General features: G+C 38.9%; 1 protein-coding gene across 4 annotated transcripts in view; it reads right to left on the bottom strand.

Annotated features, from left to right (window-relative positions):
• Positions 1 to 12,535, bottom strand: part of PBX3 (PBX homeobox 3) — a 224,494-nt gene that overhangs the window by 42,547 nt on the left and 169,412 nt on the right. For all 4 annotated transcript variants that reach the window (XM_036856507.1, XM_036856505.1, XM_036856504.1 and 1 more), the window contains exons 4-5: positions 11,744 to 11,934; positions 5,725 to 5,860 (exon numbers count right to left, since the gene is read on the bottom strand). In XM_036856507.1, coding sequence (XP_036712402.1) covers positions 5,725 to 5,860; positions 11,744 to 11,934 — 327 coding nt within the window. The remainder of the gene's footprint in view (positions 1 to 5,724; positions 5,861 to 11,743; positions 11,935 to 12,535) is intronic.

Below are 12,535 nucleotides of genomic sequence, written 5' to 3'. Positions count from 1 at the left end.
CTTCTGGCTTGTAGAGTTTCTGCTGAGAAATCAGCTGTTAACCTTACGGGACTTCCCTTGTATGTTATTTGTCGTTTTTCCCTTACTGCTTTCAATAATTTTTCTTTGTCTTTAATTTTTGCCAATTTGATTACTATGTGTCTCGGCGTGTTTCTCCTTGGGTTTATCCTGTATGGGACTCGCTGCGCTTCCTGGACTTGGGTGGCTATTTCCTTTCCCATGTTAGGGAAGTTTTCGACTATAATCTCTTCAAATATTTTCTCGGGTCCTTTCTCTCTCTCTTCTCCTTCTGGGACCCCTATAATGTAAATGTTGTGTTTAATGTTGTCCCATAGGTCTCTTAGGCTGTCTTCATTTCTTTTCATTCTTTTTTCTTTAGTCTGTTCCGCAGCAGTGAATTCCACCATTCTGTCTTCCAGGTCACTTATCCGTTCTTCTGCCTCAGTTATTCTGCTATTGACTCCTTCTAGTGTAGTTTTCATTTCAGTTATTGTATTGGTCATCTCTGTTTGTTTGTTCTTTAATTCTTCTAGGTCTTTGTTAAACATTTCTTGCATCTTCTTGATCTTTGCCTCCATTCGTTTTCCGAGGTCCTGGATCATCTTCACTATCATTATTCTGAATTCTTTTTCTGGAAGGTTGCCTATCTCCACTTCATTTAGTTGTTTTTCTGGGGTTTTATCTTGTTCCTTCATGTGGTACATAGCCCTCTGCCTTTTCATCTTGTCTATCTTTCTGTCAATGTGGTTTTTGTTCCACAGGCTGCAGGACTGTAGTTCTTCTTGCTTCTGCTGTCTGCCCTCTGGTGGATGAGGCTATCTAAGAGGCTTGTGTAAGTTTCCTGATGGGAGGGACTGGTGGTGGGTAGAGCTGACTGTTGTTCTGGTGGGCAGAGCTCAGTAAAAGTTTAATCTGCTTGACTATTGATGGGTGGGGCTGGGTTCCCTCCCTGCTGGTTGTTTGGCCTGAGGCAATCCAACACTGGAGCCTACCTGGGCTCTTTGGTGAGTCTAATGACAGACTCTGGGAGGGCTCACGCCAAGGAGTACCTCCCAGAACTTCTGCAGTGTCCTTGTCCCCACAGTGAGACACAGCCACCCCCCGCCTCTGCAGGAGACCCTCTAACACTAGCAGGTAGGTCTGGTTCAGTTTCCCCTGGGGTCACTGCTCCTTCCCCTGGGTCCCGATGCGCACACTACTTTGTGTGTGCCCTCCAAGAGTGGAGTCTCTGTTTCCCCCAGTCCTGTCAAAGTCCTGCAATCAATTCCCACTAGGCTTCAAAGTCTGTTTCTCTAGGAATTCCTTCTCCCGTTGCCAGATCCCCAGATTGGGAAGCCTGACGTGGGGCTCAGAACCTTCAGTCCAGTAGGTGGACTTCTGTGGTCTAAGTGTTCTCCAGTCTGTGAGTCACCCACCCAGCAGTTATGGGATTTGATTTTACTGTGATTGCGCCCCTCCTACCGTCTCATTGTGGCTCCTCCTTTGTCTTTGGATGTGGGGTATCTTTTTTGGTGAGTTCCAGTGTCTTCCTGTCGATGATTGTCCAGCAGCTAGTTGTGATTCTGGTGTTCTCGCAAGAGGGAGTGAGAGCACATCCTTGTACTCCGCCATGTTGGTTCCTCTCCCAGGTTTCAATATTTTAAAGTTAGCTTTGTATAGGAACAACTTTTTTTTAAATTATTCTTTTTCTCAGCAGTTTCTTTTTTTAAAGTAAATTTACTTATTTATTTTTGGCTGCGGTGGGTCTTCGTTGCTGCACACGGACTTTCTCTAGTAGTGGTTAGCAGGGGCTGTTCTTCGTTGTAGTGCGCAGGCTTCTCATTGCAGTGGCTTCTCTTGTTGCGGAGCATGGGCTCTAGGCGCATGGGCTTCAGTTGTTGTGGCACGCGGGCTCTGTAGTTGTGGATCGTGGACTCTGGAGCGCAGGCTCAGTAGTCGTGGCGCACAGGCTTAGTTGCTCCGCGGCATGTGGGATCTTCCTGGACCAGGGCTCAAACCTGTGTCCCCTGCTTTGGCAGGCAGATTCTTAACCACTGCGCCACCAGGAAAGTCCCATGAACAACTTCTGAATTCTAAATTTTATTGTATTTTAGTATGATGTATATTTAAAACACTGTTTTTTCTATTTAGAAATTAGTTCACCTGTCAGGTCTGGAATATTCTCTGCTTTCACTTCTAAACAATTTAAACAAAAGGATACTAATTAAAGGGGGGAAAGGGGTGGTGGTGGTGGTGGTGGGATGAATTGGGAGATTGGGATTTACATATATACACCAATATGTATAAAATGGATAACTAATAAGAGCCTGCTGTATAAAAATAATAAAATAAAATTCAAATCAATAAATAAAAATAAAATTAAAAAGCAAAAGAAAGATACTAATTTAAAAGGCTAGCAACTCAACTTCCCTGGAGGTCCAGTGGTTAGGACTCTGCACTTCCACTGCAGGGGGCGCAGGTTCAATCCCTGGTCAGGGAACAGAGACCCTGCATGCTGCGCAGTGTGGCAAAAAAAAAAAAAAAAAGGCTAGCAACTGATGTCTTTAATAGTGAAAATTTTCACTATTGCTTTCAAGTCAGGGATGTGGGGGAAAAGGGAATGGTTGAGGGGAAATAACATTTTTAAGCATGAAAAAGGTACAAAGGAGAGGAAACTGTCACAATTTACATTGAATCTTACACTGATTGCTGAAATTCTCCACTTGAAAGGGTGATGTGGGAGAAAAGAAGGTCATAAAGTCTGCTTTTTAGACAGAGAAATATGTCTATGTCTATATTATTTCTATCTCAAGCAATTACTAAAAAATTTCCAAAATGAACAAAGCTATTTTTCTATAGAAAACCAGTGAAATGAACATAGCAATTAACTATTTTTTAAAAATCTGTAAATAGGATCCTAGCCTATTTTAGAAGTACAGCAAAGCCTCCCTAGTTCAGAATAGTCAGAAGGAAACTTCTCTCACTCATTACACAAGCATGTGTTAACAAATCCTACATCACACACACAAGATGCTAGTACACCCAATGAAAAACTAGGATTATACTGATTTTCAAAAAATGTATATAATCTGTGTTATTCTCCAATGGTGAATATGTTATAGAAGTAAAAAAGAAAAGCAAGAAAAGGAGCGGAAGCATGAAACACCTTAATTTAAACTGGACCCGCAAATATCTGAATTCTAAGTCAGAAAGCTCTTGTGAGAGCAGGAAAACTAGACTTGGGCATCATCAGCTGATGTTCAGTACAAGCCCAATCCTTTCACTAATGTTCAGGGGAAATACTCACACCAGAAAACACCCACTTGAAGTGAATATACTTTAAATTTCATCTTCCCTATCTGACCCAGCATATCATACTGTTCCTTAGTATTTCAAGTGGCAGTGAGTACTACATAGCCTAGACAGTGATTTTTTTTTTTCTGATCTATGTGGGTTTTGTATTAATTGAAGTATAGTTGATTTATATGTTCTTTTTCAGATTCTTTTCCATTATAGCTTATTACAAGATATTAAATATAGTTCCCAGTGCTACACAGTAGGTGCTTGTGGTAGTAATGTTTTATATAGTATATGTCTTCATAAACTGGTAGCCCAAATCAATTATATTCCATTTCAAACTGAGCAAAAGGAATCAAGACATGCCACTATATCATAAGGGAATGACAATAACTATCAAATGAAATCTTAATTATAAATCTAAGATTGCTCTGGAGGTTCTATGGAAAGTAATGCCAAAATAAGAGCTAAAAATCATCTCAAACCCAGACCATATTCCCTTAAATAACAATGACTTAAAATACTGATATGATGCAGCCACTATGGAAAACATTGTGGAGGTTCCTCAGAAAACTAAAAATAGAATTACCATATGATCCAGCAATCCCACTCCTGGGCATATACCCGGACAAAACTATAATTCAAAAAGATACACACACCTCTATGTTCACAGCAGCACTATTCACAATAGCCAAAACATGGAAACCACCTAAATGTCCACTGACGAATGAATAGAGAAGATGTGCTACATATATACAATGGAATACTACTCAGTCATAAAAAAGAATGAAATAATTCCATTTGCAGCAACATGGATGCAACTAGAGATTATCATACTAAGTGAAGTAAGTCAGAAAGAGAAAGACAGGGACTTCCCTGGTGGTCCAGTGGCTAAGACTCTGCACTCCCAATGCAGGGGGACCGGGGTTCGAGCCCTGGTCAGGGAACTAGAGTCCACATGCTGCAACTAAAAGATCCCGAGTACCGCAACGAAGACCCTGCATGTGGCAACGAAGATCCCAAGTGCCACAAGTAAGACCCGGTGCAGCCAAATAAATAAATAAATATTGGGAAAAAAAAAAAGAAAGACAAACACCGTATGATATCACTTATATGTGGGATCTAAAATATGGCACAAATGAACCTATCTACAAAACAGAAATAGACTCACAGACACAGTGAACAGACTTGTGGTTGCCAAGGAGGTGGGTGGGGGAGAGAAGGACTGGGAGTTTGGGATTAGCAGATGTAAACTATTATATATAGGATGGATAAACAGCAAGGTCCTACTATATATAGCACAGGGAACTATATTCAATATCCTGTGATAAACCATAATGGAAAAGAATATAAAAAAAAGAATGTCTGTGTATAACTGAGTTAGTTTGCTGTACAGCAGAGACTGGCACAACATTGTAAATCAACTATACTTCAATAAAAATAAATTAAAATTAAATTAAAATAAAATACTGATATGAAACTTTCACTGGAATGTGAAGGGGATCTTTAGAATCTTGAACTTCAAATATATAGGAGTATTTATTTAGAGGCTACTTTAAAATTTATGTCATGTGACCTCTAGGGACCATTGAAATTTCTGGAAAGGGTCAGCTTTTCCTTAAGTGCCCCTCCAAGAACTGGTTGGTGATTACCACATTTGCATGCTATAAAGAAATGTTATTCAAATGACAATCTATAAACAACAATATGAGCATTAAATAAATTGTATTTTAGAGCTAATTCCAATAGGATATACTTAGTTTTTAAGGAGGTACAGTTGCTTGTTTAATTATTTGTCTCCAACCCTCAATCTAAAATACAAGTCTATCTGCCTCAAACTAAGTGTAGTTTTGTTAGAAGATGACAGCTAACTTCAGGGGCACAATTTATTACAGACATTTAAAACAACAAAAACAAAAAAAGCGGGGATAGGCATGAACTTAATTCTTCTATTTAATGGATAACAAGAAAGCAAAGAAATCGTTGAGACCCAAATATCATAGCATGGTTTTCAAGAAAGGACTTGGTGAATTCCTCAAAGCTTTCACCATAGAGCTATATTAAATTTCCTTTTGGCAACAAATAAATTGCTTTCTCACTGGTGGAAGCTTAGACCAGTCATCTAAATCAGGAAAGCAGAACTACATGCCGTACTGAAGAGTCACGTAAGTGTAAAACCACGTCTCTCCCCATGGCATGTTTATGTTTTTTCTATAGATTTCCACTAGGGCAGCGGGTGATTGTCTTGATTCCTTGACATTTAGGATTAAAAGAACTTATCTAAGCTTTAAAAGCTTGCATAAAAATGTGGAAACATCTATATTTTCTTTATATCTTCTTTGATGATGAAACATTTGGATATGAAATTTGATAAGAATGCCCTGAAGAGGAAACAGGGTTCCTATAATCAATGGGGAAGCAAGACAGACCCATGGAATCCTGTCGCACCTGTGACACTGTGATGCTGCATTTCTTGGCCAGCTCCTCTTTGGCTTCTTCACTGGGGTAGGGGTTGCTGAGGTGTGAGTAAAAGTATTCATTCAAGATTTCTGTGGCCTGTTTACTGAAGTTACGCCTTTTTCGTCTATGAAAGAACCAAAAAGAGAACTGTCGTTATAATCAACATTAACCAAAGAGGGATATATTACTTAGGATCGCACAAAGAAGTTAGCTTTCTGTTTTTAAACATTCTTAGGGTGTAATTTATCACCATGATATTGTAAATTATACTCTTGGCATCCTCCAAAGAACTATCCAACTCACGTGAAGACGTAGGATAACTAAGAAAAATACTAGAATGTGAAGCACAATTAACTTCATTCTTTAATTTGTTCAACAAATACTTATTGAGGATCTAATGTGTTCTAGATACTCAGTGAGGATCCAGTTGGAACAAAACAGATAAGGTCTATTAGGGAGCTCACAGGGGATTAGAGGGTTAAGAGAGAGAGTAGAAAGTTACGGGAAAGAAAAACATTAGACAAGCAACACAGAAATAAATAATTACAAATTACGGTAACCATGTCAAGTATCATGAAGGAAAAGTATAAGGTATAATGAAAGTGTCTAAGAAGGAAACCTAACACAGATTATGGAGTCAGGAAAGGTTTCCTTGGAAGAGTGACATTTAATCTGAGGCCTGGAGAATGTGTATAACTTAGTCAGACAAAGAGTAGAAGGAAGAGGAATGAGCGGAGGGAATGGTCTTCAAACAGGAAAAAAGCTTGGAAAGGTCAAAGGGCTAAAGGAGGCTGGAGCACAGTAAAAACAGGGAATATGTGAGATGAGTCTGGAAGGATGGACAAGGGCCAGATTACACAGGCTTAGTGGACCCCATATGGATTTCTGAATTTTATTTTAAGTGCAATCGGAAGTATTAAAGGTTTTAAGTTTTACATTTTAAAAAGATTATTCTGACTACTGAGAACAGCTGAAGGAGGGGATGAAAGGAAATGTAGAGATATTTAACGAGACAACTATAATGGTCAAATTGAGAGATGATGGTAACTTGGCATAGGGAGAGAATAATGGAAATAAAAAGATTCAAGGTCAATTTGAAAGGTAAAAGCAATAGGACTTGATAATAAATTGGATGGGGGGGTGGGTGGGGAAGACAGAGAAGGAAGGTAAGGAAAAAAAAATACATCAAGGATTTCTGGATTTTTCTGCTTCAGCAACTGCCTGGATTGAGGTATGGTTTGCTCAACAGGGAAAGAGTAGGGGAGGACAAATTCTTTGTTTTTACTGGGAGGGGGTGGCAGAATGTCAGAAGATCAAGTATTTGTTGACAATTTATTTCAAATAGCAAAAATGTCATTTACATTTGGGTTTTATTTTGAAGATTTTAAAGAATTCCAGCCTGAAAATTAGCATTTGTCAGATTTCACTTTAAATTCTCCAGTAACTGGAAAACACTTTCCCCAAACAACTTTCTTAATATTGCCTTACAAATAATCTTAATGATCTTAATTGTGATATCCTATACTCAGGAAACACAGCGTCAGTAGGCAGTTATAAATGTGTATACCTTATGAGATTCTTCTAGTTAAAATGATGTCACTAACGTGGCAGGTTAAGTATGTGATCTATGTTTCAACATTCAGGGAGAGTCAAGGGAGCAAGAAATCTCGATCTGATCAAAACATCTCAAGTTATGAGCCCTGAAACTTCTGAATTTCAATAATTTTTAGGAAGGTTAAACCATTGTTTCCTGAGGGATGAAAAATAGATTCAAGATCTATTTGGGAATTAAAATCAACAGGATTTGATGATGAATTGGATGGGGGAGGTGGTGAGGGAAGACAGATGAAAGAGAAGTACACCAAGAATAGCAATCAGCATTTTTGCAGGAGTCAGGCATTGCTTGACAAGAAAAACAAAGCCCTGACCTGGGGCACTTTGAAGAGGCACAGTCTGATGAGTGGGTAGCTGGGTGAGTAGGATGGAAAAGGTCTAGAATAGATACTGAAACTGTCAAACTTACAGATAATTACCTGGCCCACAGATAATGTTTGTTGAGACAACACAATAATGACCTGCCCATAAAAATCCAAGTTTCTGGCTTCTTATGAAAAATTGGAAGATCAGCCACACCAGGCCCACATCCTCAGAAGGCAACCACAGGCTAAAGCTAAGTGACGGCTGTCCCCTCAGATATGTACCCGTCTGCTCTAATCCTCACTGCCCCTCATCCAGCCACTCCCCTCAATTCCATTATATGTAAGTATGTGAGCTTGTGACTCAGTCTAAAACATGAAATCCAGCAGCAAGACCGAGTACAGTGGAGCAGATCACACAAGGGCATTTCTTTGGAAAATGAGGACTTACGAAAGGGGTAATGAGCAGAAACATATTGGGAAAGCAGAAATAAGTTTGGCTCATTTATCGACTTTACCTAGGAGTGGTTTTAGAAAACATCAAAAAACCTCAGAGAACAAATTTATGGGCAGAACAGAATACCTCACCACAGACAATCTGGCTGCATCCAAACTATGGCACTTCTACTAGAAGAATAGAGGGACCTACACAAATTTATTCCTAACTGTTCTGCACCGGTACATACTTCGGCTTGTCCAATTACCAAGAAAATGTGAGTATGGCTTTACAAAAAGCCAGAGTGAGCAAGGGAATCATATATCTGAATGAGCATGTTTGCCTAGAGCAGAAAAACCTTGCCTTCTCAGTGCAGAGGGCTTGCTAAGAGGCACTACAAGAACAGACGGAAGCAAAGCTCAGTATCTGCATTCACTTTAAGGCGTAAGAGAGAACTCGGTCTTATACTTCATTTATTTTTTAGAAAAACATTCTGTAGAAAATGCCCATTAAGCATTTCCCCTAAGTTTCATTCCCCCCAGGGTTCACCACACTCTAAATGGCTATGCCTCAGGCCAGTGTGCACTGGTGCATCAGTCCCAGGGCTGTGTCCCATCAGCATCACAACATTACTGACGGCAATCTCTGTGGGAGAAGTGGCTCTGCTCCAAGCTCTGCCACCTTCTCACCCTGGCTCTGCTCACTCTGGCTTGTTAACTTACTTTCTCTTCTTGGAAGAAAAATAAATCATTTAGGTGTATACATTATGAATGCAGTCATGTTTTTTTTTTTTTAAAAAAAAGAGCATGCATGTTGATAAGAATGGGAAAGTATCTGCAGAAATAAGGATAGCAATTGTGTTAGAAAAGATTCCTTTCTGAAGAAAGTACTTTTAAATATCTTTGTTACGTAACGCTTTTAATTAAAATGCTCAACGTTGACAATTTAAAAGTGTTTTTTGTTTTCTGATGCTACTTCCTTAACTCTTTGAGCTATTATAAGTAGTAAGTGGAAATATTCATTAATCTGGTTAGTCAACAAATTATTTTTCTGCAGCCTATTATGTGTAAGACACTTGCTGGAATTGTGGGGAATCTAAACGTGTAAGACTTGGCCATTGCTTTCAATGACAATGTGACTTACTCGGGAAGAGAAGAAATGAGCCTGAAAAACTGCAATAAAGGCAGTCTGAATGAAGTTCGGTCTGGAAAATTGTATAAACATAGTATCAGTGTTTAAGAGACGGCAACGACGAGTCCAGTGGAGTGCTTAAAGTAGGCTTCCTAAAAAGGGAGCATTTAGGCCAGGCCTGAAAGGCTGAGCAAGGTCTCACTAATGCAACAAACATGAGCACCAGCTCTGTTCCAGGCTCCATGCTACACATCCTCACAGATGACAATTCATAACTGGTGACCAAGTTGGGGAAATGGTTGGGAGAACAGGGTGTGCTGTGGAAGGCTGGAGGTGGAGGTGGAGGGGTGGTGGTGGAAGAGGTGGTTAGGCAGAGGAAAAGAATTCTCGTCAGAGGAAACAGATGAGACCAAGAGGTATCGCATTTTGGATTAAACACAGGAAAGAACAATTTAGTGATATATTAAGAGCACTAAAAATGTTCACATTTTGATCTAATAATACTATTTCTGAGAATTAATCCTTAGGAAATAATTCTAAAGATCAAAAAGGTTGAATGCATGAAGATTTTCACTGGAAGACTAATTCCAATAAAAATCTGTCTAAAATAGTACCTTCCCTCCATCATTTTCTCTCCCTTTACCTTGCTTTTATTTTTCCTCATAGCACTTACCATTCTATCACATTTCATTACATTATTGAACAGAATACTACAGCATATTTGTTTACTTGTTTATTGTCTGTTTCCCCAAGTAGAATGTAAACTCAATTGGGGCGAGTATGTTAACCTATCTTGTTTACCTTTATAGCCTCAGCACAAATAAACATTTGTAGAAGGAAAGAAGAAAGGAATTGGAAGGAAGGAAGAAGTTATCATGGAAATTAGTAGGGACAACTAAATGCTCAAAAATGAAGAAATGGCTAAGTTAATTATTTATCATATATCCATCTGGTAGACTTCAACAATTAAAATTTAAAATAGGAGTTTATACTATATGAAAAATGTTTACCTATTCATGGTAAATTTTTTAAAAAGCAAACCAAATTATGCATATTGTACCATCACAAAGAACATTTAAAAAAAAAAAAAAGTACCACAAACCAGAAAGAATCTAAAACGTTCACAGTGACTTTTTTTTCCATTGGGTGGTAAAAAAGTGATTGTCTTTTATCCCTCATCCTTCTATTCTATACATTTTACAACTTTTCCATAGTGACCTTGGTATTTTTTAAATAGGAAAAATATAAAACTTAAACCTTAACAACAACAAAAAAGTAATTTGGGCGGGGGCAGGTCACATAAGGCCTCAAATGCCAGGTTAAGTAGTGTGCATGTGAGTTACCCAGCATTGAAAAGCTGCTATGGTTTTTAAGTAAAGCAATTAGGGCATCGTAAGAGGGCCACGGAGGATGAGTGGGAGAAGAGTAAGACTGGAATCAGGGAGAATAGTGGGAAGTTACTGTGGTAGTCTAGGTACAAAAGGATGAATGTGAACTGAGCAGTGCAAGTATGGATGGAAAAAAAGAGCTAGAACGAGAAATGTTGAAAACAAAGCACTGGCGAGTTCTAATGACTAATTCAGTACGGAAGAAGAAGGAACCAAAGGCGATACAGGGCTTGGCTTAACCAGGAGAACGGGAGTATAATCAGGTGGCATATGTTTCCTTACTTGGCTCTAAGGAAGAGCTCTGGCATGAAGATTGTTCCTCACATCTTGTTTACCAGTTGAGATGCTAACTTACTTTCTTTAATATTGTAAAATTTGGACGATAATCATCACCTCTGTGAGATTCCAAGGGAGAGAAAACAAAACAAAATAGAAACCCCTTTCCAACGCTGAAGATTGATTGCAAGCTTTAGCAATGCCCAAGAGGCATCCCTGAAGAGGCAGCATATAGTAGGAACTTGACAGTTCCTCTGTTATGTCACCTAGTAGGTCTAACACACCATATACAATTTATTACCTAATCCCTGGGAAACTTGGTGACAGCTTCAGATAAAAGGGAAATATGTATCCTTACAGGGGAAACTCACAGGCTTTCTTCTTGATTTGGAAAAACAGAGTTTGAGGTTTTGTGGTAACTATAATACCACTTCCTTCTTAGGAGTATCAGTATCTCCAAGTATTTTTTTTCTAATATGCACAAGCAACGTAACATCAGGAAATTCTTAGAAAGCAAACCTGCATTAAAACAAAGTTACATACTGAACATTATCCTTAAAAATACTTTTTAGCATCAGAATTGAAAGAAAGGCAATGTATTACTAAGTCATTAGTAGCGGCACTAATCCTATTTGTTTCCTGAGCCACCAAATTGGCAGCTAATAGCACTACCACCCCCAGACAAGAAGAGGCTTGACAGTGCAGGCACCAGGAGGTGAATTACCTGTCCAATGTAGAGAAGAGCTCTTATAGCCAAATTAAAGAAGAATCTAAGACCAATTGGCCAGGATTACAGAAAATAATACACAAAGAGTGAAAAGAAAAATAAAGCCATGCAATAGATTTGTGGCCTCACATACCTGGCATCAAGGAACCTTGATCTTAAAATCATAACTGCTTCACAAGTGCTTTGTTTGAGCTGCATCTGAATGGAACTAAATTTTCGATGGATGATGCCCACCATTCTTTCAATCTCTTTTGGGGAAATGGGACGTGTTCTACTCTGCTCTCGGAGAAGGTTCATCACGTGTGTAGTGAATTCATTACATGCCTGTAAGGGGAAAAAAATCACTCCTTAGGAATCTGGTATTTTATATTATCACACCCAGACATTAACTCATCTGAATTTCTACCTCATTTGCAGTTGCCAATGGCATTATGCAGTAGGAAGGGTAAAATGAAAACTAAGACACTTGTGAAATGGCAGTGATAGTTAGATGGGGCGCAAGAATTCTGAAACTATGAATGGCCAGGCATGCAAGGGAAGCACAGCACTCAACTGCCCTTCCCACCACCCTTGTCCCTGTTCCAAGATGAGGTTTTCCCACTGGAGGATGCTCTCTACCAACTCCTATATGTAAGTACAAATATATGTTAATTGTTAAAACTAAGCACCTCCTATTTTCTTTGGGGTTTTACATTTATTCAACAAATGTTTACTGAAGCACTATGAAGTTCAAACTCCTCCAAGAGCGATTAAGGACACATAAATGAGCAAGATGTGGACCTGACTTTCAGTGCAATAAAATATATAAAAAATGAATTCTTAAACAAGGCAGACCATGTAAAGTATCACAGGAAAATATGAATAAGTGCTTCCTAAGTTCCAAGGAGGAAGTATTCTCATCTGGAAGCAGAGATCACTTCATGGC

Source organism: Balaenoptera musculus, chromosome 6, assembly GCF_009873245.2.
Source record: "Balaenoptera musculus isolate JJ_BM4_2016_0621 chromosome 6, mBalMus1.pri.v3, whole genome shotgun sequence".
Classification (NCBI taxonomy): Eukaryota; Metazoa; Chordata; class Mammalia; order Artiodactyla; family Balaenopteridae; genus Balaenoptera; species Balaenoptera musculus.
The sequence above is the reverse complement of the archived record's forward strand: the minus strand, read 5'-3'. Positions and strand labels throughout refer to the sequence as shown.